Source organism: Rhincodon typus, chromosome 13 (assembly GCF_021869965.1).
Source record: "Rhincodon typus isolate 14 chromosome 13, sRhiTyp1.1, whole genome shotgun sequence".
Taxonomy (NCBI): domain Eukaryota; kingdom Metazoa; phylum Chordata; class Chondrichthyes; order Orectolobiformes; family Rhincodontidae; genus Rhincodon; species Rhincodon typus.
In genome coordinates this window covers 26,453,023-26,477,989 of record NC_063344.1, presented here as the reverse complement: position 1 = coordinate 26,477,989, position 24,967 = coordinate 26,453,023, and the positions used below count along the sequence as shown (strand labels likewise).

At 40.9% G+C, this 24,967-nt stretch overlaps 1 protein-coding gene across 1 annotated transcript in view; it reads left to right on the top strand.

Moving 5' to 3' along the window:
* LOC109918929 (NACHT, LRR and PYD domains-containing protein 3-like) overlaps window positions 1-24,967 on the top strand; it is a 54,032-nt gene that overhangs the window by 18,099 nt on the left and 10,966 nt on the right. The window contains exons 4-12 of the mRNA XM_048604569.1: window positions 1,400-1,636; window positions 3,316-5,092; window positions 7,610-7,696; window positions 8,238-8,408; window positions 10,118-10,288; window positions 11,851-11,967; window positions 13,805-13,975; window positions 16,409-16,579; window positions 23,297-23,464. Of these exons, the coding sequence (XP_048460526.1) occupies window positions 1,400-1,636; window positions 3,316-5,092; window positions 7,610-7,696; window positions 8,238-8,408; window positions 10,118-10,288; window positions 11,851-11,967; window positions 13,805-13,975; window positions 16,409-16,579; window positions 23,297-23,464 (3,070 nt within the window). The remainder of the gene's footprint in view (window positions 1-1,399; window positions 1,637-3,315; window positions 5,093-7,609; window positions 7,697-8,237; window positions 8,409-10,117; window positions 10,289-11,850; window positions 11,968-13,804; window positions 13,976-16,408; window positions 16,580-23,296; window positions 23,465-24,967) is intronic.

Below are 24,967 nucleotides of genomic sequence, written 5' to 3'. Positions count from 1 at the left end.
GTGGATGGTTTGGGAGATGATGGTTAGGTGTTTGGGGGTGGGGTCATAATCAAGGGGGCAGTAGGAGGAGGTGTCGGAGAGTTGGCGCCTGGCCGGGCGATGTAGAAGTCAGTGCGCCATACTACAACTGCGCCTCCCTTGTCCGCGGATTTTATGGTGAGGTTGGGATTGGAGCGGAGGGAGCGAAGGGCTGCACGTTCTGCGGGGGAGAGGTTGGAGTGGGTGAAGGGGGTGGAGAGGTTGAGGCGATTGATGTCTCGACGGCAGTTGGAGATGAAGAGGTCGAGGGAGGGTAGGAGGCCTTGGGGTGGTGTCCAGGAGGAGGGGGTGTGGTGGAGGCGGGAGAAGGGGTCAGGAGAGGGAGGGTTAGGTTCACGGTTGAAAAAGTAAGCGCAGAGGCAGAGGCGGCGGAAAAACTGCTCAATATCCAAACGTGACCGGTAGTCGTTGATCTGTGGGTGGAGGGGGACAAAGGTGAGCCCTTTACTGAGGACTGACCGTTCGTCCTCAGTGAGGGGTAGGTCTGGGGGGATGGTGAAGACCCGGCAGCGCTGGATGCTGCTGTCTCCTCTGGAGCTGCTGGCTGTGGAAGCGGTGGGCGGAGCAATGTCGGCGTGGGCGGTGGGCGGAGTTGCGTCAGCGTCGGCCGTGACTCCCCCTCCCATTCCTCAGATGACATGTCCATCCTGGGCCTCCTGCAGTGCCACAACGATGCCACCCGAAAGTTGCAGGAACAGTACCTCACATTCCGCTTGGGAACCCTGCAGCCCAATGGTATCAATGTGGATTTCACAAGCTTCAAAATCTCCCCTCCCCCAACCGCATCCCAAAACCAGCCCAACTTGTCCCCATCTCCCTAACCTGTCCTTCCTCCCACCTGTCCCCTCCTCCCACCTCAAGCCCCACCCCCAACTCCTACCAACTAACCTCATCCCGCCCTCTTGACCTGTCCGTCCTCCCTGGACTGACCTATCCCCTCCCTACCTCCCCACCTATACTTACCTTTACTGGCTCCATCCCTGCCTCTTTGACCTGTCTGTCTCCTCTCCACCTATCTTCTCCTGTATCCATCTTCTATCCGCCTTCCCCTCTCTCCCTATTTATTTCAGAACCCCCTTCCCCTCCCCCATTTCTGAACAAGGGTCTCGGCCCGAAACGTCAGCCTTTCTGCTCCTATGATGCTGCTTGGCCTGCTGTGTTCATCCAGCTCTGCACCTTGTTATCTCAGATTCTCCAGCATCTGCAGTTCCTACTATCTCTGTCATAATGACCAGATGCCAGTGGATTAAAGAATCCCTGTCTCACGATCTTTGGGCTATCAGTGTGTTCACATTCTATTTTGCACTACTACTATTTGTACTTGCTTCCTCACACTAACCTTCCCTTTCTACTTTTATACTTTCGGATTCCCAAGAACTACAACCTGAGCAGGTAGACCATTTCCAAGAGGAAGAGGGTGAGCAACTCCACGTCACTGTTGAGGAAACGCTATCACTTGATTTGACACTCACAGCGTCCAGCTCAGATATTGGCATTGTGAATGTCTTAGACACTCCTGAACAGTTAGTCATTGGGCATGAGCAGGCTACAGCCAGGCTCGGGGGAAACGATAATTTGTGTACCTGTTCACCAGAGGGTGAAGTTGTGGCAGGGTTCGGGGTATAGAGGACTCAGATAAGATCTATGATACATCGCTCAGGAGAATGTTGATGAACTGCACACCAAGATGCATTAGTACACCTGCCTGTTGTTGTTGTCAAGCTGCAGTGTGGCCCAGGGCATCACATAGAGTCTGGAGTTAGGATTGCAAAGGTACAGCCGTGTGGAGCAGCTCCATAAGGCAAAATCTTGCTGCCCTGCTTCAGAACGACAGTATGTTTGTTCTTACCAACACCACTTTGTCAGTGCCCTTGCTGATGTCTGCCAGCCGGTCAGTCCAGACTGTGGAGAATTATGCCGAGGTGATACAGTCCAAAGTCAGGCCTTGAGACTTAATCTGGCTCGAGTGTGTCATTTGGAGCCAGCAGCCTTCCTCCAGCCATCTTTCAGTCTAAGGCAATAAAGGAACACCTGCACAGGCAAAGGCAGGCACTGAGGGGTTACTCAAGATGTACAGCTCATTTCTATTTCTATAATTGGATGTGTTTTTTTTAGCTTAAAATGTTAGTGAGAATATTTGTGTGGGAGGCCTTTATTGTTGGATACTGGTCAAGGGGACTGACGAGGCATTTGGGATAGATGCAATGAGGGAGTTGTGAGGCCACAGTGGTCAGTGAGACAGGTTTGTTAGAAATAGAGCCTGAGAATGCACTCCTTGACAGTACATCAGGAGACGAAGGATTCCTGTCTCTTCCTCATCCTGAGACAGACTCCAGATTCCTATTGTAATAGCTGTGTTTTCCTGCTAACTGTGTTTTGGAGGACACAGCAGACCAGCACGCATATCAGAGCCTGGGTTGTGTACTGTAGAGTCTCCCATGAAATATCAAGGCAGCAGAACCATTTCTTGAGCAGGTCAATTGTCTGCTCTGCTAGAATTGTTGGTGTTCCACAGCTCATATTGCCATTGTATTTGTGTGGTTAGATGGTGGTTGGACTCATCAGCCACATGCTCCCCCATGTATCTCTATCCCTGAGCATCAAAACTAACTTTGATGCTGCCAAGCACCTATAGAAGTCCAAAGTCAGTGGGTACAGTTGACCAATGCAAAATGAATGTCTCCTGGTTGTTGCTGGCTAACAAACATTCATTTATGTGAGACAACAAGGTGCAGGGCTGGATGAACACAACAGGCCAAGCAGCATCATAGGAGCAGAGAGGCTTGTCCTGCTGTGTTCATCCAGCCCTGCACCTTGTTGTCTCGGATTCTCCAGCATCTGCAGTTCCTACTATCTCTGATTCATTTATGTGATGCTGTTTTCATGGTCGAACAGCAAATGACCATATATATAATGGCAGCTTTTGTGTGTCCTGTATCTCCTGTGCTGGCAGTAACAGAATGGAGACCAATTTTGTGCCCATATGCCAACTCAAATGATAGATTACAGTTTTTGTCAGACTTTTGATGCATAAGATGCATATTCAAAATATCAAAACATCTGCAGTTCCTACTATCTCTGCCTATGACCAAGTCTTTTTTGAACTGTACATCCTTTGCCTACTATGATCTGCCTGTATGGCTCGTAAACAAAGCTTTTCCCTGTATTTCGGTACATGTGACAATAAATAAATCAAACAATCAACTCAATCAATCAATCGAGTTGTAATGATTACTTACCTGAGGTTACATATTTTGATTCCTATTTGAATTACAGATGATGCTTTTCATGATCTCCAAAAGACCCACATCAAGGTTTTGAACGAAAGTTGTGTATACGTAACAGACCCCACAGCTAAAAAATTTGCCAATCTATGGATTGTCAATAGCAATGCATACCCTCTGAATCATAAAGCCTCACGACACATGGGGATGGATCAGAATGTGATGTCAATCCATCCCCTCAGCTTTACAGAGATTTTAACACCTACGCATGGAGACGGAAAACCTCACAGAACCATTGTAACAAAGGGAATGGCTGGCATTGGAAAGACAGTTTATGTAGAGAAGTTAATTCACGACTGGGCTGCTGGTTCTACATTGTCAGAATTTGACTTCATATTTTTGTTTTCCTTCTGTAAGCTGAATATGCTGTCAGAAAGGTCATTGAGCCTGGTGCAACTCCTCCAACATTACTACCCACACATGGAGAATTGCGAAAAGATTCTAATAAGCAAGTCAGTCAAATCCTTGTACATATTTGATGGATTAGATGAAAGCATTCAAGGTCTGGATTTTGAAAACCAACTAGCCTGCTTTGATGAGAATGAATTAATATCACTTGGATCTTTACTCACAAATCTCATCAGAGGCAACCTTCATTCGTCAGCTTCAGTTTGGATAACAACCCGGCCAGCAGCCGTAGGGCAAATTCCTCTCTGCTACATTGACAGACTGACCGAAATAAAAGGATTTTGTGAGCAGCAAAAGAAGGAATTTTTTCACAAGAAATATGAAAATAGGCACCTGGCAGAAAAAATGATTGCAATTGTGAACAAAGAACAGAGTTTATCCCCTCTATGTGACATGCCAATTTTCTGCTGTGTTTTATCAGTCATTTTGGAGGATGCACTTGAATCATTTCAGTATTGTGGGCTTGGTGATTACATGCCAGTAGCAATTACATCTGTCTTCACCAAGTTCTTAGTGTATGTCTTCTCCCACCAACAGCAAAAATGTGAGTATTTAACTCACAAGAAGCAGACCATTGATGTGTTGTTGCAGTCAAAGCAAAAAGCTATCATCAGTTTGGGGAAATTGGCTTTTGATCTACTGAGAGGCCAGACACAGACATTTTATGAGAAAGATTTAAAACTTTACAATGTTGACACTTCCCTGGCAGAAAGTGGATTTTGCAAAGAGATCGTTGTGGGAAATGCAAGTCCTTCAAATAAGGCCTTCTGTTTTGTTGATAGGTCATTGCAGGAATACTTTGCTGCATTGTATGTTTTCCTGTCATTAAACAACAACAAGAATAATCCTTTAAACACTGTGGCAAATTCAAAAACATTACGGAAACATGAAAAGTCCACTTATTCCCAAGTCTGTAAACAGGCCTATAAGGAAGCAATCAAAAGTTCTTGTGGTCACTTTGACCTATTTCTCAGATTCCTTTGTGGATTAGGGACAAAACAAAATCAGCAAATGTTGAAAGGACTGATGACAAGTTGTGAAATAAATCGTGATGATATAACAAAGATCATTCAAATTTTCAAAAAGAAATTGCAGGAAGATATTCCTCCAGAAAAATGCATTACTATTCTACAATGTTTAAGTGAATTAGAGGATTATTCACTGGTGAAAGAGACCAGAAAGTTTGTTGCCGCTGGTACTGTTACTTCTCGGACACTTATGCCAGCAGAATATTCAGCACTGGCATTTGTTCTGCAAATGTCATATGGAGATATGGAGACTTTAGATTTATCACAACACAAGATATCTTCAGTTGGACTCCAGAGACTGGTGCCAGTTCTGCATCTCTTTACCAGTTTAAAGTAAGGATTTCTGCTTCTCTTTGATCAATAATTCATTTACAAAGCACTAAACTCATGTATAAACTGGTTTGGTTATTTGTAGAGGGCACAATGAACAGTTGTCAAAATCAGGTGCAGGCTTGGAGATACAAAATGAATCTGTGTTCATTCAAAGTGATGTAGGCTGCACACTTGCTTTATACTTTCTCTTCATTATCATGAGTGTAATGTACAATTAGTCCTAACTTCATTGCTGAGTGACTGTGTGCCTCAGCAAGGGGCCCAAAACTGTGAAAGTGGGCAGCATGGTGGCTCAGTGGTTAGCACTGCTGCCTCACAGCGCCAGGGACCCAGGTTCGATTCCACCCTTGGCCGACTGTCTGTGTGGAGTTTGCACATTCTCCCCGTGTCAAGTCCTTAATGCAGGGCTTCAAAAATTTGAATGAATTCACATAAGTGGTGTAGGTCTGGAAATTCATCTTCAAATGCCACTGGTCTTCGTCACCGTTCATTGCATTACACAACCCCCTCCGTAACACATCAACTGACAGACTCTTTCAATGAAGACTCATGTCTAACATTCAACCTACAGCTCATCCTCACAAAATTACTCATAATGCCAGCTCACAACACATCTCATAGCTTTCACACATTGCCAGCTATTTAAATATGACAGCACATGATCCAAATATATTGTCCCATACTGACTTAACTACTTCTTTCTCTACATATAGACAAAGAGACCTACAACCAGAGACAGCAAGAGCTAGCAGTTGATGGGCAGAGACAGCTGTGACTCCTTATACTCATCGAGAAGATGGTTCTTGCTAGTATTAGAGAAGCCATTGTTGACTTCATGCTAAAAGTGGGGAAGAAGTCCTAGAAGATAATGGCATCTTCACAACTAACCCAAGAAAACAAAAATGGACATTCCCTTTGAAAGCAGATAGGTGTGGTAGGGGTTGCTGGGTCAGGTAGGCCCATTGAAGGGACATAGTGTGATTGGTGAAGTTGGAGGCGGGGGGTTCCTTGCTGCCAAAGGCTTCCTGTGTGGCCCACAGAATGGATTATCAGCAAGGCTTGCCAAAGTGGGGAGGTCAGCAGGTTTTAATGGGCAGTAACCCTACTTAGATGAGTTCCCTCCAACTTCCAACATGGGGAAAACTGTCTTCTGTATTCCCACTGCTAATAAAACTCCATGAAATAAGGAAAATGATGGACACTCCACCTCCACTTACCCTCACCATTTTATGCCTTGATGTCTTCCAACCCATTCCCAAGGGCTCTGTTACTTTCTGCCAGAACTGTTCTTTTCAAAATGTTTATATATACGACACTGAGAAAGAAAATTATGTCAAGGTTTTTTGCATTGCACTTACCAGTAGCCCTTTATGTTGATATTCTTGTGACAGTACTGATAAATGCCAGACAATAAACTTTTACAAAATATGAAAAATGTTTTTGGAAGTAGGTTTAATGTTTTAAATCACAAGTATTAAACAGCGAAACACTCACTGCCAGAACAAAAAGTACAACTTCAAATAGATTTTACAATCCACTGTTCCTTAAAGCAAGTCTGTTGTGCATATTTTCAAAGGATGCTGGTAATTTTATTTAAGTGCTGTGTTTTTGTCAGTATACTCCAGTTTATTGTCTCTATTTTATGAGAATCAATATATTTGTCCCTCAGGTAGGGAAAAGAATCAACAAATCTCGCCATATTGGCTTCTGCAGTCTGATTCCTGCCTTTCTTATCCTTGTCATCTGCCATTTTGTAATTAAGCATCCCAAAATTTAATACATTGACTTTCCTTTTATATAAGTACTCACCAATTCCTTTCAATAGCTCATTTCAACATATCTGTAAAGATTAATGTCTAACAAATTTGGATCTTGTTGCACCATGCCATCTTGTTCAAAATTGCACATTTCCACCTTCATTGAAAGCCATGCATTGTTGCTCCTGGCTTATGCACTTCAACTGTTTGCAAAAACTCTCAGTTAAATAGAAACAAGTTTTTCTTTTAGTATCCCCTCTATTAGTAGATTTTCCAAGAACATTTGAGAGCAATCTGACCACTGACCTTCTGAAGGAAAGCCCTAGTTTCACAAAGCAGTCCTGCAAATTTAAACATATCATCAATTACAGGCAGTCAGAGAGAACAGGGACAGAGGAGGGAATAAATGGCGGGCTAGTTTTCTTGTATTGAGCAAGTGGCTCTTCTGCTTTCAAGTCACTAGAAATCCAAAAACTGAACTATATTCTGATAAACACAGTCACAGTCTGTCTGACCAATATGGGGCTCTGTCTAACAGTGATATACTGAACCTTCCTTGCTCAATTAGGAATGAACAACAATAATGGTCTAGTGAGTGACATTCATATTCATATTCACCATTGCAACTTTAACATAATGCAGTATTGTGAAAGTGACAAAGATATTGGAAAACATTGTGCTTGTGACATGTATGTCTTTTATGGCATCAAAATATATGGTATTTTGATTCCAAATTTAGTTGTAATCTATTTCCATTTAGAATGATTGGATCGAATTTGGGAGATTCTGGAGTCAAGATATTGTCGCAAATGATGGCAAGTCCGGACTGTAAATTGCAAAATCTGGAGTAAGTCGTAAAATCATTGTGCTTAATACCTAAGACAACTTGTCCATTATCTTTCTTCCTGTGGTGTATTACATAAGTCACCTACTAGGTTTTAACTATGCCAGTTGCATTTCCCAGGCAATGAGTTTAGAAAGTGGAAATCAAGTTGTGAAATAGAAAATAAATTTGTATGGAAATGCTTGTTTATCACTCAAGTAGCCTAACATTAAGTGGTGAGATTTGTTTTGTTGGAATCACTGTTATGTCCAAATTGTGTCTAAACTACTCGGGGCAATATTGATCTGTTATATTCTTGTGTGTTAAGTAACCATGCAAATGGATATCTCGTAATGTGTAGCTCACATTACATACAAAACAAAGTGTTTCCTTGATCAATCCACTTGCAACAAAAGGCAACCATTTTGAGGGTTAATAAACAGTGAATGATTGTCGTAAAACTTTCAAGAGTCAGTAAACTCTAAAATGGCATATTAAAAAATAATTTCTAGACCACATTTGGATTTGTAACTTTAACAATATTTGTCCTTTCTGAAATGTATAGGTTGGAAAAAAATGATCTGACACATAAATGCTGTGAGACACTCGCTTTCATTCTGAGCAGCAGTAGAATGCTGTCAAATCTAAACCTGAGTAATAACAGTCTTGGAGATAGAGGCATACGTATATTGTCTAATGCTCTGAAGTCTGCTCAGTGCAGGGTACAGAAACTGAAGTAAGTAAAATAGTTGTACATCGATGACTTCAAATGTTTTATGTATAGATATGAGAACGTTCATGGTACCTACAGAACTTTGTGCCATTAAGACCCTCTGTCTAGTTCTTTTGTTCAACTTCTGACAGCACAAGTTCCTCTTTTCTGTCTCACCAGTATTGGCTAAAATCTATTTGTCCTGACTCTATTCATACGACTTTCTAAACCATTATTATTGCTCCTTTCCTTAAAGAATTTGGTCTAAACCCACTTGGCAATTCCAAGAAGCTCCCTATTCCACCCTCATCTTTCCTCCTAAAGCTTTGTTCTTTGCAGCCATTATTCCATGCTGTTACCATGCTTTGTCTCACATTAGACATCTTGATGCCCACATGTAAGATATATGAAACATGGATTCCTGAAAGTTGCAGAAAATACAGGTCACATACAAACCATTACCTACTTGACCTGTCATAGTATGGGACTGCCACAAGTAACACTTGATTCTCTTTAAAAAAAAACTGAAAGAACTGTGCAAGCTGTAAATCAGGAACAAAAACAAAGTTGCTGGAAAAGCTCAGCAGGTCTGGCAGCATTTGTGAAGGAAAAAACAGAGTTAACATTTCGGGTCCGGTGACCCTTCCTCATTCTTTTTATCTGTTTTCTCTTTGTCAGATTCTCTTTATCAGATTCTCTTTATCCGTGCTCTCAGTCCTTAAATAAAACCCATCACTTGTGTACTTTCATCAACATAATCATCCAACCATGAACACTGGCAACAGGTGAAATTAAGCCAGTTTATTTGTAACATTGATGTGAGATTTGGCTTGAGTCAAGCTTTCGAAAACTGAAACCATGTAATGTTTCCACTTTGGTGACTTGACTCTTGGTCTCTTAACTTTGCTCCAATCATCTGTAACAAGATACCTAATCATGACTTTGTTACTTCTTATTCCAATGCATTCCTGGCTATTCTCCCACATTCTACTCTCTGGAAAAGTGAGGCCATCAATACTCCGTTGCCCATATCTTAGCACACAAGTCCCATTCACCCACTGTCTCTATGCTTACCAGTTTATTTTGACGTTTGGTAAAGGAATGTATTGATTTCAAAATTCTCAATTTTATTTTCAAATCTCTCCATGGCCTTGACCCTTCTTAACTCTGTAAACTCCCCCGGTACTACAATCCTCTTTGTTATTTCCTTATCAAAATATAAAATAGTTTTTGAAACTTTTTTTACTTTGTTTTACTTTTAACCCCACCCTTAACTTTCCTTCACTTTCTTTCAACCACTATATGAGATATTTTGTTGATTTGACTATTCTAGCTTCACCTCCTTGGTAAAGACTCTATGTGTCTTAATAAGGGTTATATAAATTGATTGATTAAGGAGCTGTTGCCTGCCCTGTTCGCATAACTTCCAGATCCACTGTAGAAAGTGACATGCTGTTTTTGATTTCTAACAATCCCAATTTCCAGTGAAATTGTCTGTTGAAAGTTTATGGACAAGTGCAATTGTAAATAAATGATAATATTGTGTGTCATTGAATGTAAAATCTGGCTCATGGAATTTTAAACCAGAGTAAACCATCTGTCAATGGAACTGAGGCTGTCTGAGTATCTGATTGTTATTCAATTTGGGAGTCAAATGATTATTAACAATTGTAAATGAGAATATTTGCATAATTCCATGTTCAAACATATTGACTTTTTTTTAATCTCTTTAGCTTGAGCAACAATAATCTCTCAACTGGAAGTTGGGAGGAAATTGTCTCTGTGCTCATCACAAATCAAACCTTGAGAGAGCTGAATGTGAGCAATAATAGGATGGGTGAAACAGGCCTGAGAACACTCTCTAGTGCACTGAAAGATCCACGCTGCAAATTAGAAAAGCTAGGGTATGTCAATGTTGTGAATGATCATTTACTTTTAAGTAGTAGTCTGTAATATTGCTTGTTATGAAATCAAATGTACATAGAATATGCACATATAAAGTAAGTCGCATCATGACACAGGAGCCTGGTCTGTAAGAGCTCCCCCCTCCTCTTCACAGTTGGACTGACAGCTTCAAGGCCGTGCAGTTGACCATCCTTTGGGAATATTGTATATTGAGACTTGCGTGAGAAAATAAATTTATGGGCTAAAGGCTTAATGTTTTTACATTCCAATCAATAATAATGTGGATCATGTATTCAGAGATGGACACAATGAGCTTCTGTACCTCATGCGATGCCTAAATGCATCTTTGTGTTCTTATACGAATGCAGTTACTCTCCTATGCTGACGTTACCATGGTCAGCCAGCTCCAGAGCCTCATTATCCTCTGTTGGAGTCAGAGCTGAAATGTATGGGGCATCTTGACCAATCCTGGTCTGCTCCTTGTTCTTTTGGAGTTATTTTTCCTGCAAATTGAAGGAGAGGAACTATTAGTTTTCTTAAAACATAACATTTATGCAGGTGGCAAGCCTGGTGTGGGCTCCCAAGTGCCTGCCCCTTTACCTCTACTCTCAACAGATATGGTGAGGTTTAATAAAAACAGCTGAAAGAAGATAGCATAATCACTAGTTCAGAGATTAGAATAATACATTATACACAGGATAAGTTAGATGGGTTTGCATTGGGAGATTCACTGAATATAACTTGGAAGCATATTGGTGGCGGCTGGAACACTATGGAAAAAGCAATGTGCCAGAGTAAAACTTCCATCTGAAATTGAACCCAACTGAAAGTACAATCATCAATGGTGGAACAGTTACAATTGGATGTGCACAAGAGACCTGAATTAGACATTTGGAAAGTTGTGAGGCTGGTTGAGATTACTCAGATAGAGAAGGATAAGGGGCTGGTAGGATTTGAAAATAAGGATGAGCATTTTAAAGTCAAAACCTTGCTTAAGGAAGTGAATGTAAGTGATCCCTTAGGTGTTTGAGGAACAAGACCTGTTGCAAGTCAAGACACAGAGATCAAAGTTTTGAATGGCCTCAGATTCACAAAGGTTAGAATGTGGGAGTCCAGCTGGGCATGTCTTTGAATACTTCGGTTTAGAGGATACAATTACGTGAATGAGGTGAGGAGTCAAGTCAGAGCCACAGGCAATGTCTGCCCTAGTTGCCCCCACTTAATTGAGACATCACAGCTGCTTAGTCTCCAGTCTAGCTTTGCCTGTTCTTGTTCACAGCTTGCTGACTTGTTAGAAATGAGGCCTGAGGCCTACCGTCAGGTGAGGCCTATTTTGAAATCTCTCAAATCTCACCCATCATTTGCAGGGACTATTTCCTGTAATTCCCTATGTTCCCAAAATGTACACAGCTGAATTTCTAGTGGTATTGTTTGCTCAAAATAGTAATGTTTCTACTTTGGTACAATGGAATATGATAACTATATCATAAGTACAAAGAGAAATAACTGTTAGTCATTAATATTTCATATAAAATTAATATTCATTTCCTCTTGTGTTTAGGCTTAATAATACTTGTACACTTGATTTTGGAATGATGGGCTCTTATCAGGAGGAAACTGGAATGGAAATACTTAGTGATGTGCTAAAAGATCCAAGATGCAAATTGAAAAGTTTAGAGTAAGTTGGAAATATATCTGGTCTATTCCTACTACATAATCCTGCCAATTTCCACAAAGATACTCAAATAGTGGGTTTGTGGCTTAGACAGTGCTAAAACCCATTAAATTAATGCCAACAATCTCATACTTTAAATGAGCAAGAATGCCCAGGTGGAGCATTGTTGTTTAGCGTGTCACACTGAAGAATTCTTATAAACCCCACTAATTTCTAGACATGACAGAATTTAGAGTCATAGAGTTGTACAGCATGGAATAACTCGTCCATGCTGACTAGATATCCTAAACTGATCTAGTCTAGATCTGCCAGCATTTGGTCCGTATCCCTGTAAGCCCTTCCTATTTATGTACCCATCCAGAGGCCTTTAAACTGTTGTAATTGTACCTGCCTCTACCACTTCCTCTGGCAGCTCATTCCATACATGCACCACCCTTTGTGTGAAAAAGCTTCCCCTCAGATCCCTATTAAATTTTTCCCCTCTCACCGTAAACCTAACTTGATTGTAAATATGCATCTGTGAAACATGCATTTTGCTGTATTTTTTTGTTTTCCTTTCAAGGAAACAAAAGCAATAAACACTTGTGCAGAACAATATGTTGGAGTGGAAATGGATTTGTTTTGTATATTGCCCATATTCAAAATGAGTAACAAAGAATAATTTGTTATACAACATCATAAAATGAAAGAACTGGGAAGTGTACCCAATACCATCTGAGCTGGGGTTCTTTACTGCTCACCCTGATGACTGCCTGGAATATATGCAGGGACTGTATAATTATGTTATTGACAATCCTGTGCCTGCATAAGAACTCCTTTGCAAAATTGATGCCAATGTGCACTTGTGATGTCACTGCCCAGTAAACCATGGTGAAAAGAATCATCAACGAGCCTTCATAAATCCCAGTTAAAGGATCTTCTTTGACTTCAAGGATGATCTTAGGCCATGATTTTGGATTTTTGGCAAATATACTTTACAGATGAGGTTGTAGAAATAAAAGGTGTTCCATTGGATTTGCTTGCATTAATTGCTGAGCATAAGAAGCAGATTGTTTATTGGGTTGGGGCTCCCTAACCAGTTGGAAGAAAGATGGTAATGTAGATGACAATTTAGATGACAATGTAGATACAATTCAATAGGAAGTCTTCATGCCCGGAAATTTGGAAAATGGAAGGTTTCATAGCAATGACCTCATTTTTATGTTGAGGTAATGAAACTCACACACTTTCTGTAATTTTTAATATTGTAAACTGGGTAGTGGTGTGGTGCACGATCAGAGTAGAGAGCTTACAACCTTCTCAAGGAAACCTTTGTTTTAGTCTTTCTTTGATGATTAATGCCAGTGCAATGTTCTCCACCTGGTGGAATCTTCAGCTGCAACCCGTTTCACTCCCCGACCCCACTCACAAGGTGAAATTGGTTTGGCATAATAAAGCAAAGTGAGGGATAACAAACTGACAGTCAAGTCCATCCTGTTTGGTGTTCTTTTTCATCTAATCTGTAATGAATTTGACTCCCAGTGAGAATTGATCAACATTCTTCAATAACTTGTTTATGGCTCAGTATACAAAATATTTACTCAATGTTCTGTAATTTCTGCTTTCTCCTTCCAAAGCTATGGTTGTAGATCCTTGTGTGGATGGCAATAACAAAATGCTGTTACAAAATTGTCAGATCAATATGAGCAAATATTATAGATTGAACAGTTTCCAACACATTCCTAATAAAACATTTCCATCACCATCAAAATCCTGAAGCCATCCATCCTAGTATGGAGAACTGTCATTTTACTTACTTTGAAAATACATTTATAAAATGTTATTGTTTTGTGCTCAATAGGTTGGCCAAGAATTGTTTAACACAGAAAAACTATGAAGAAATTGCTTCTGCCATGAGAGTCAATTGCAGTCTGACTCATCTGGATCTAAGTTCCAATGTCATTCAAGACTCTGGAATAAATGTAATATCTATGGCACTGATGGACACAAGTTGCTCAATACAATCATTGGTGTAAGCAAAAACTTGTAAAGTGTAGCCTTACGTACTAGTGTGGTTTTACATTTTGTTTCATAGCACTTGAAAGGACATTGATGCAATAAGTATGATAATATAGTTGTGCATTATATTTATGCGGAATTTTTGTTGGTGGATGACCATGGTGGATGGCCACCTGGTCAAGGCACACAAGCAGGGTAGGTATAATGACCATAACATGCATTTAGGCAACATCTTTAATGTCCTAACTTGCCCCATAAGAAAGAAAAATCGTGAAAATTTTGAATTGCAGCAGAAAAGATTGAGCTGATCAGTTTGAAAGATCAGTTCTGAGCTGTTGTTTTTTGAAGACTGCTGAGAACAGCAGAGGCAAAGGGACTGGAAAAAAGGAAAATTTAACTTTCTTTGGTTTAGGTGACTGATAAATGTTGACTGATCCTGTGGCATAAGGAGGGAAACACATGCAAGAGGTAAAAGACAAGTGTTGAGGTGCAAAAGCATATATAAGGCTTGAGAAAAATTTCAGACATAACATGGGATGAGGCAATGGGAATTTAAGATTGCACATTTAAAATTAGTCAATTAGAGAAAAGTTTAATGAGGATATGAGTGATGAGTAACCACTACTCAGTCTGAATAGGATATTGGTTGAGGATATGAGGAAAGGAGGATGTAAAGCCAGCAAAGAAAGGCTTGAGAGATCAATTGTAGAGGAGACAAAATCTGAATCTGATTTCAGCAACAAGATAGCTCTGGTTGTATCATGGGTTAGCAATATTGCACTAGTGTAAGTAAATGGTCATGGTATCAGATAAAATATTCAATTAACAACATAGGTTGGGTGAAATTAATATCAAGGTGTTGCATAAAATAAAATATTAGCAAATTATCAAACAGAGTAATAGTGTATTAGAACCTCCAACTTGGTACATTCAGTTTTGATGAGGATTCACTGCACTTGAAATGTTAACTCAGTTTTTTCTCCACAGATGCCGCCAGACCTGCTGAGTTTCTCCAGCAATTTCTGATTTTGCTCCAACTTGATATGTTGGGTGGAGCAGGGCAGGTAAAACAGATCAGGCATTCAGCCCCCTACTTTCCCAGTCACCTTGAGCTCACTTTCAAAGCACAGAAGGTGGTCAGGTGCTGAAATCAGCAGCCCACTCACCAGGGTAATTAAATAATTAAGTGATGATGAGCTTCTAAAGAGTGAAGTAGAATTCTATTGTTTTGGATGGAAGGAGAGGGATGATGATATGAATTATCTTTGGAGGTTGCCTGTGCAGATCGGGGTGGGGTTTGGGGGGTGGTATCTCTCCCCTCCAAAAAAACACCTTTCCTTCCTCTTTAACTGGGCTTTAAAACCCATCACTCCAGCTCCCTTGACCTTCGCCCTAATTACCAAACTTTTCCTGCCCAATGCCCTTATTTACCTGGCCGTGGGATCCATTGGGGCCTTCCCCTGGGACTGGAGCTGCCAGGACTGCTGGAGCTGCTGGCCACTCAAGTCTGGCCACAGCATGTTATGGTAATGGGAGAGGCTGGTTTTAAGACTGTCCACTTGTCAAAGCCAAACTGTCTGTCCCTCCAGTAAAGTTTTGCCTGCGGTTACACAATTAGGCCATTTGGCCCATTGCATTAGAATCAGTTAAGCTAGTCACATCCCACATACCCGCACTTCTTCACCCTTAATTACTTAAAGGTTTTCTTTTCTCTTTGGGTACTTATTGAACCCAGTTTTGAAAGCCCCAATTGATCTATGATTCTATGATTTACTCCTAGCCACTGAAGAAACAAACTCAAGGAATACCACTCAGAATCATTCTGACAAAGAACTATAAATATTTTTAGGCAAAGCATTCCAGGTCCTAATCACTGGCTACATGAAAATATTTCTCCTTGTTGCAGTTGCCCTTTTTGCTGATCACGGTGAATCGGGCATTTTACTGTTCTCAATCCTTCTGCCAATGGGAACAGTTTTACTATCCAATCTGTTCAGCTCCCCATGATTTTGAGCACTTCTATCGATTTTCCTCTTTATTCTCTTTTCTCTAAGTTGAACATCGTCAGCTTATCCAACTAATTCACATAACTGAGCTCCATCATCTCTGTGGCTATTCTTATTAATCTTTTCTCCATTCATCCTAAAATCTTCATATCTTCGCTACAGTTTCTCTAGTTGAGGCTGAACTAGGGTTTTATAATGGCTCCTTGTTCTTGCATTTTCATCCTCAATTTATGAAGACATAATTCTACATGCCCTATGATAATTGCATAATTAAGTTCTCCCTAAATGAGTGCTTGGGAAGGATTGAAATTAACGGGTGAATGGTAGAGTTTATGAAAATGCCCAAGAATAATGGGTTGTCTGAAGAATTAATCGACTGTTTATATTAAAAAAGTGAATATTTCCAGTGTTTGCAACTGCACTAATATGTATTTTTGAAGGCTGACCGAAACAAAACTAACACCTACCTGTTGTGAGAAACTTGCCTCTGTGCTAGTCACAAACCAAACACTGAGAGAACTGGATCTGAGCCTGAATAAACTGGGTGATTCTGCAATATGTGTATTGTCTACTGCACTGAAGGAACCAAGCTGCAAACTGGAAACTCTAGGGTAAGTGCACATCTCAAACATCCCAAGTTCAAACATCATTTATAAAATATTTTCTTCTTATTATGACAATTAGTTTATATTTGGTACTCTGATGAATGGCCCATGTTGTTTAATTTGCTTTGTTATACAAAATAAAAATACATTTTATGGGTTCAGGGAGTTTGTTGTTCCTAAAGGGACAATATTTTCCTAGAATATGTAGAAATGACTTTGTAAACATTTATAGTTCTTTGTCAGAATGATTCTGAGTGGTATTCCTTGAGCTTGTTTCTTCAGTGGCGAGGAGTAAATCATAGAATCCCTACAGTGTGGAAACAGGCCCTTCGACCCTACCAGTCCACACCGAACCTTAGAGCATCCCACCTAGACCCATCCCCCTATAACCCACCTAATCTACAGACCCCTGAACACTACGGGCAATTTAGCTTAGCCAATCCACCTAACCTGCACATCTTTGGACTGTGGGAAAAAACTGGAGCACCCGGAGGAAACCCATGCAGATACAGGGAGAATGTGCAAACTCCACATGGATAGTTGCCCAAGGCTGGAATTGAACCCGGGTCCCTGGCGCTGTGAGGCAGCAGTGCCAACCACTGTGCCACTGTGCCGCCCCATTTATCAGAATTGTGGCTGACCTTCCAACTCAATCCAATATTTTTGCTTTCTCCTCAGACCCCTTGATTCCTTTAAAATCTAGAAATGTATCTATCCCTTCCTTGAATATATTCAGTGACTTGACATCTACAGCCTCCTGTTGTAGAGTATTTAAAGATTAAATACCCTCTGAGTGAAGAAATCTTTCCTCATCCTACATGGTCTGCCCCATATCCTGAGACCGTTTCGCCTGGTTCTAGTCTCCCCAACCAGGGAAAACACCCTGCCTGCATCAGGCCTCTTAAAATTTCATATATTTCAATCAGATTCTCTCTCATCCTTCTAGATTCTCATGAATACAGGACCAGTTGAATCAATCTCCCCGAGCAGGACAGTCCTGCCATCCCCAGTATCAGCCTAATGAACCCTCTCTTCATTCCCCTATGGCAAGTATATCCTCTCCCAAGTAGGAAGATCAAAACTGCATGCAGTACTCCAGCTGCGGTCTCACAAGGCCCTATATAACTGCAGCAAGGCATTCCTACTTCTGAACTCAAAACCTCTGGCAACGAAGGCCAAAATACCATTTGCCTTCCTAAGTGCTTGCTGCATTCACCTGTCTACTTTCATTAAATTGTGTGCAAGAACTCTCAACTCCCTTTGTACAACAACACTTGCCAAGAATTTAAGTAATACCCTTCATTTCTGCTTTTCACACCAAAGTGTATGACTTCACATTTAGCCATGTTACCATAAGGAGCAGAAGTAGACTATTTGGCTCATTGAGTTTGATCTGCCATTCAATGAGATCACTGCTGATCTGATAATCCGTAACTACACTTTCCGGCCTTTTCACCATAAGCCTTGATTGCCTTACTGATTAAAGATCTGCCTATCTCAGCTTGAACATACTTAAACAAACCAGCCCCAAGAGCCTCTGTTGTAAAGAATTCCACAGATTCATTACCCTCTGAGAGAAGAGTTTCCTCCTCATCTCTGTCTTAAATGTGCAATCCCTTATTCTGAAAATGCACTTCTTGTCTCAACTCCTTGTCTTCTCTAAGTTAGCCAATTCTATATCCACACTAATATATTACCTCCAACACCATGGGCTCTTATCTTATTAAGTAGCCTAATAAGTGGTACCTTATCAAATGCTTCTGAAAATTTAAATATATTACATCTACTGCTTCTCCTTTATCTATCCTGCTTGTAACCTCCTTAAAGAATTCTAGTAGATTTGTTAGGCATGATTTCCCCTTCATGAAACCATGTTGATTCTGTTTATCATATTGAATCAGCTTTGTGTTCGCTCATTACTCAAATTGTCTAAATCACCATGAAGCCTCTTTATCTCCTTTTCACAACACATCATTTCCCTTTATTTGGACACAATACCATAGTTTCAGATACGGCTGCTTCACTCTTCACCTTAATGAACAAATATATTGTTATGGATCCCATCTGCACCAAATCCTCTTTGACTGATCACGGATAGAAGCTTTGCTCAAGCCGCTCAGTGAAGATTGTCAGGAGATCCCAGTATTAATGTTGGACACCAACATGGTTTCTGTAAAGTGGCCTCCATGTTCCATATTCAGTTTAGAGTGGTTAGTGAACCTAAATGACTTTAATTGCACACAACCCTATTTCCACCAGGCAGGTAGGGTTAAAATAGCTACCTTGGTTTACAAAAGATCTTATTCCAAATTTAGTTATGAAAGCAAAATGACCCTGAAATTCTTTGGTTTGTGATCTGAAAATTCCATCTGTTAGTGACTAGGATGTACAGGGCCAGGCAGGGTGTGACTATGGGAAATTGGGATAACATCTTGATCGGGTGGTTGCTGTCACAATACACAAAATACCCCTTTAAAAGACAATCTCACCCTTCTTTCCCAGCTTTTAGTTAGGGGTTTAGAAATGGTCCTTCAAATCCTGCCTGCCTACCCGTGCCAATTGCATTGTGGCATTAGGAATGTAATATTTGCAATTGACTTGTTAAGAAGTTTAATTTCCCATTAATTACTTTCTGGAGTTTCAAAGAAAGAGAGGGTGCATGGTTGGAATGTGTAAAATCCTTAGGGATTTGACAGTGTAGAGGTGGAAAAGGTTGTTTTCCTTTGTTGGAGTGTCTAGGACCAGAGGGAATAATTTCAGAGTAAGGGGGTTGCCCATTTAAAACAGAAATGACATTGATTTTCTTCTCTGAGTGAGTAGTGAATTTGTGAAACTCTTTACCACAAGAGCTATAGAGGTTGAGTTATTAAGTATGAACAAGGCTGAGATAGACATATTTTTAATCAGTAAGGGAATCAAGGGTAATGGGGAAAAGTAGTAAAGTGCCCTTGGGAATTACGAGGTCAGTCATGATCTTGAATGGCACAATAGACTCGATGGGCTGAATGGCTTTCTTCTGCGACCACATTTTATGATCATATGGTCTTTTTAAAAGTAGTGGTGAAATAACTCCACAGAGGCTGGTATCTTGCCACCAAGTCACCCTTTAATTACACGTGCATAGTTCTTGACAGAGCCAGCTCTCATTGTGAGCATAACTTCTGACACTCCTGTTTATATCTTTCAGCCAGGGCTCCCTGATTGGACCAGGTTAATAGCTCCAATCAGGAAACACATCTTCTATGAGGTCCACCTGGTTGACTTCATTACACAAGGTGAGGGCAGGGTGTATATTGTCCAATTCATAAGCTTCACCCCCAACATTACTGACTGCTCTTCTGAAAAGAGCATGGATTAAATAATGTCTGTAACATCACTTAAAACTGATAACCAAATGCATTGCATTGCTGGGATTAGTTTGCTGTTTATTTTTCTTTATATGCTTTAAAATACAGTTAAATGTGGGTATAAACTGCTGTGGAGCTGAATTAATAACATGTCTAGGCTGTCAATCAATTCAGAAAAATATTTCCAGATCTTTCCCAAAACAGCAATATTCTTTTCCACTGAACTCCAAGCTCTAAATAGTGGGAAGAATGAAATCATTGCTTTCAGTTCCTATCAAAAATGCTGCTCCTTCCCCGTTGGTTCCATTCCTCATCCTGGTAGCTGACTGTGACTAAACCAGACTGTTCACAACCTTGATGTCATATTTGACCTCAAGATAAACATTCTGTCTGCACCACCTCTATTGTCAAACATCTTTACCTCTGCAACATTGCTCATCTAGACCCCTGTTTCACCTCATCCTGTGGCTGATGGCCTCATCCATTGCTTTTTTTACTTGTATATTAAACTCCACTAATGCAATCCTGAATGTCCTCCCACACACAACTCTCCATAGACATTAGGTCAGTTACTGTCCATATCCTAATTTACACTGTCCTGATCACCCATCATCCAATTTTCTAACTCTGGAACTCATTTAAACAATGCCTAGATCTTAAAACTCCCAGATAACACTGTGTGGAACTGGAGGAGCACAGCAGGCCAGGTAGCATCAGGGGAGCAGGAAAGTAGACAAAAGTTAATGCTGCCTGGCCTGCTGTGTTCCTCCAGCTCCACACTGTGTTATCTCTGACTCCAGCATCAACAGTTCTTACTATCTCTTAAAACTCCCATGCTGCTTTCAAATCTCTCCCACGCCTGGCCCCTCCTAATCTCTGGAATATTCTCCATCCCTCATATTGCAATTCCTTGATTCAAGGTCGACATCTACTTTGCATCATTGGTTTCTGCCATGGTTCTTCATGTGATTAAACAGGTCAATCCTTGCCACACAGATGTTTGTGTTGGGGGCAGGGCAGCCTATGAGATAAAAGTGTCCAGAGTGCAGGATTTGCTTTGTTTCCTCATGCATGGCTGCATGTTAAAAATGTTGTGATTCAAAACCACATGGACAAATGAGAGTGGAAACATTTGCTCTATACACTCAGACTTGCAGCTGTACAAGGTGCTGGTGAGGCCACACCTGGAGTACTGTGTGCAGTTTTGGTCTCCTTACTTGAGAAAGGATGTATAGGCACTGGAGGGCGTGCAAAGGAGGTTCACTAGGTTGATTCCAGAGTTGAGGGGGTTGGCTTATGAGGAGAGACTGAGTAGATTGGGATTATATTCATTGGAATTCAGAAGATTGAGGGGGGATCTTATAGAAACATATAAAATTATGAAGGGAATAGATAAGATAGAAGTAGAGAGGATGTTTCCACTGGCAGGTGAAGCTAGGACAAGAGGGCATAGCCTCAAGATTAGAGGGAGCAGATTTAGGACTGAATTGAGAAGGAATTTCTTCACCCAGAGGGTTGTTAATCTATGGAATTCCTTGCCCAGTGAAGTAGTTGACGCTACTTCAGTAAACGTTTTTAAAGAAAAGGTAGATTTTTTTTGAGCAATAAAGGAATTAAGGGTTACGGTGAGAACGCGGGTAAGTGGATCTGAGTCTACGAAAAGATCAGCCATGATCTTATTGAATGGCGGAGCAGGCTCGAAGGGCCAGACAGCCTATTCCTGCTCCTAGTTCTTATGTTTTTATGTTCTGTTAACTAGCAGAAGTCTTGGTTGTCAAATACTCATTGCCATAGTTTGCCTGCCTGCACTGGATCATTGGAATCTGTTGGATTTCCTCAACAATGATGGTCTTTGTCAGAGGTCATTTCCAAGGTGTGAGAAGTTCTCAACATGTACCCGAACATCTCCTCCAACACATATGAGAGATTAAATATTATCTGATGAGGAGTGGGTTGATATGAGTTTCACTTTGGCACATTCAAGAACAAGCTGTATTTTATGAAGCCAGAATTGAAGAGATCAAGAGTGGCTTACAAATCTGACTAACAATCCACAGACCTTGGACTGTGTTTGCCTATAGCGGTCACTTTAGTCTAATGTGGAAGCCACCAAATTAAAAGTTTCCCTTCTCGGCATTATTTAATAGTGACACCAGAGGGCAATTGATTTTTGATGAGGTAAACAATCACTGTCAGGTAGATTGTAAATAGTAGGCAACTTACCACATTCCCTTGCTTGGCCCTAGTATTGATGGTGGAGATGTCTGTTTCATATTTTCTGCCAAAGTCAAATGCAAACTTAATATCTTGAAACAAATGCAGGATTGAAATGTTGTTTCTTGGTTATCCAAATCTTCAGAGCACAATCCACAAATTTTTACAATTTACTGAATCAGGTTGATGAATGAAGTGTTCCTAATGTTCTTGACATTTTGCTTGGATTAGTCTGTAACCAGGACCATGCTGATGGTTCCTCTGGAAGATTTGACCCACACTGTGACCTACAGGACATAGGCAATACAGAAGAATGCACATGAGGATTCTTTTCCAGATAAGGACAAAAGTATAAGAAATATGAGCAGGAGTCAGGTATTCAGTCACTTGCGCCTGCACCACTATTCAATTGGATCACAGCTGACCTGATGTGCCTTCTGTTTTCCTGCATGACCCCACAATCCTTGACTACCTTGTCAGTCAAAAATCTATTCAATTCAGCTTTGAATATTTTATTGATCCATCCATCGCAGTTTAAGGCTGAGATGGACAGATTTTAATTCATAGGAGAATCAAGGGTATGGGAAAAGGCAGGATATTGGAGTTCAGGATCATCCAGGAGCTGTACGGTTGTACGTTTCTGTGAAAGCTTCATTTGGATGGAATTCTCTGCAGCTATTTGGTGATTAGGATCACAATCCCCGCCTTCTCCACTCAGCAGGTATTGCCGTTCCAGTTCTGCTGGTACTGATGTAGATGGCCACCCACTTTATGCAAATATTCCATCTGTCGGAATTCTGACAGAGAGAGGAATGGTGGTAGCTAATCCTGGAATACTAATACACGCAAATGATGGCAGTGGACTGCAATCAGAGACATAAACCTGAATGGATTGAGATTATTTTGTAAAACTGAATGGGACCCAAGATATGCTTGCAGGAAATCCTGCACCTAGCAGAAATCTGAGCCCAAATTGTGCTTGTGATGCACTCCCACAGATTCTGTTAAGTGACATGAAGTGAAGATGCTTAGAGATTAAGCAAAAATGGGAGAAAGAAATTCTTGAAGTCCGTTATAGTCATTAAAAAACAAATCAGTGCAATGATTTTTTTTCACAATAATGCTAATACTAGCAACTTTTTTCTTTATCTGATCTCTGTAGATTAAAACAAACATCTCTCACTGATGCATGTTGTGAAAAGCTTATAACTGCACTCAGCACATCACAGACAATGGCACGCCTCGACTTAAGTGAGAACTTATTTACAGACAGTTCCATAAAGAACTTCTGCAGTCTCATTTTGACCTGTACCAACCTGGAATGTTTAATGTGAGTTTGTGAACTATTTATTATTATTTATCCAGTTGTATGAGTACTATGCTGGTATCAATTCGGTCATGTGTTACAAATACTATGGAAGAAAAGAAGATAAAATGTGAAATTCGGCAGTTTCCTGTTGCAGTGCAAACAAAATGCATTATCTGCAACTTGTTAGCACCTCTGTAAACATAGTGAATCAATTTATTATGTATTCAGCCTGTTTTTTTTTGCAGAATGCAAATTGCCTATAAAGAATTGAAATAAAATTCAATGTTATTTGATGAATTTCAATGATATATAAAAAGACTTTAGAACATGTAGGACTAGATTTCACTGTCCTTTACCTTACCTCCAACACTCCACATCTACATGTGGGTTAAGGCTAGGTGGGTTCATTAAATCCAGAAGGTATCTTGTCTGCTGCTTACCACTGTGGGAGTTGGGGTTGCACGAAATGGAGTGTGGAGTGGAGAGAAGGTGGTATCTCCGGCAGCCAGTATAGGCAGGGCCTGCAGGCACGTCTGGAATGTGGTCTCTGGCCTGCTTCCAGATAACTAAACTGTCTTTACCACATTTGGGAACCTGGAGTCTGACAGGAATTTAAATTGCTTTCCGTTAGTCTCTTAATAAGCTTGATCTGCTACCCACTACTTGCCTCCTCAAAAATGACTTGGAGCAGGGATGAAGCTAGGAAACTGTGCATAGGCTGGAAGGGGTAATTTTATCTTCAATTTACCTCTGGATGTTTGGCCCTGATCTTGTGGAAGGACAATGGGCTAGGAGCAGTTTATGGCAGTGTTCCATGGCATTCATAGAATCGCGAGAGTGTAGAGGCAGGCCATTCAGCCCATCACATCCACACTGACCCTCCGAAGAGCATCCCATCCAGATTCATCCCCTCCACCCTATCCCTGTTACATTGCATTTCCCATGTCCAATCCACCTAACCTGCACATCTTTGGACTGTGGAAGGAAACTGGAGCACCTGGAAGAAATCCACACAGACGCAAGGAGAATGTGCAAACTCCACACAGACAGTCGCCCAAGGGTGGAATTGAACCCGGGTCCCTGGTGCTGTGAGGCAGTAGTGCTAACCACTGAGCCACTACGCTGGCCCAATTGTTTTTTCAGATGTTCATTTCCATGCAACCAACAGGAATTTTCTTGTAGCCTCTTGAATTCTGAAATGGTGGGCTGAATTTTATGAATATTTGTCTAAGTCTCAATTTCAAGGACTATCTCCTTGTGAGCTCTAGAGAGTTATCCCATACTGTTTGTCCATTGCATGTGCACCACACCTCTGTAGTGCTGCTCGCATGCTATTGCAAGCGGTGGAAATATTTACCATTCTGTGCCTTGTGGGATTTTCGCCACCCACACTGTATTTGAAGCATGACATTGATTCTGTGAGCATGCAGTTAGGCTCTAAGAAAACACTTAATGAGAGTGCAAGTGATTATCTCTGAAATGCAGCCTAGTCCTATCTGTGAGCTGGATTAATGCCCCCTCGTG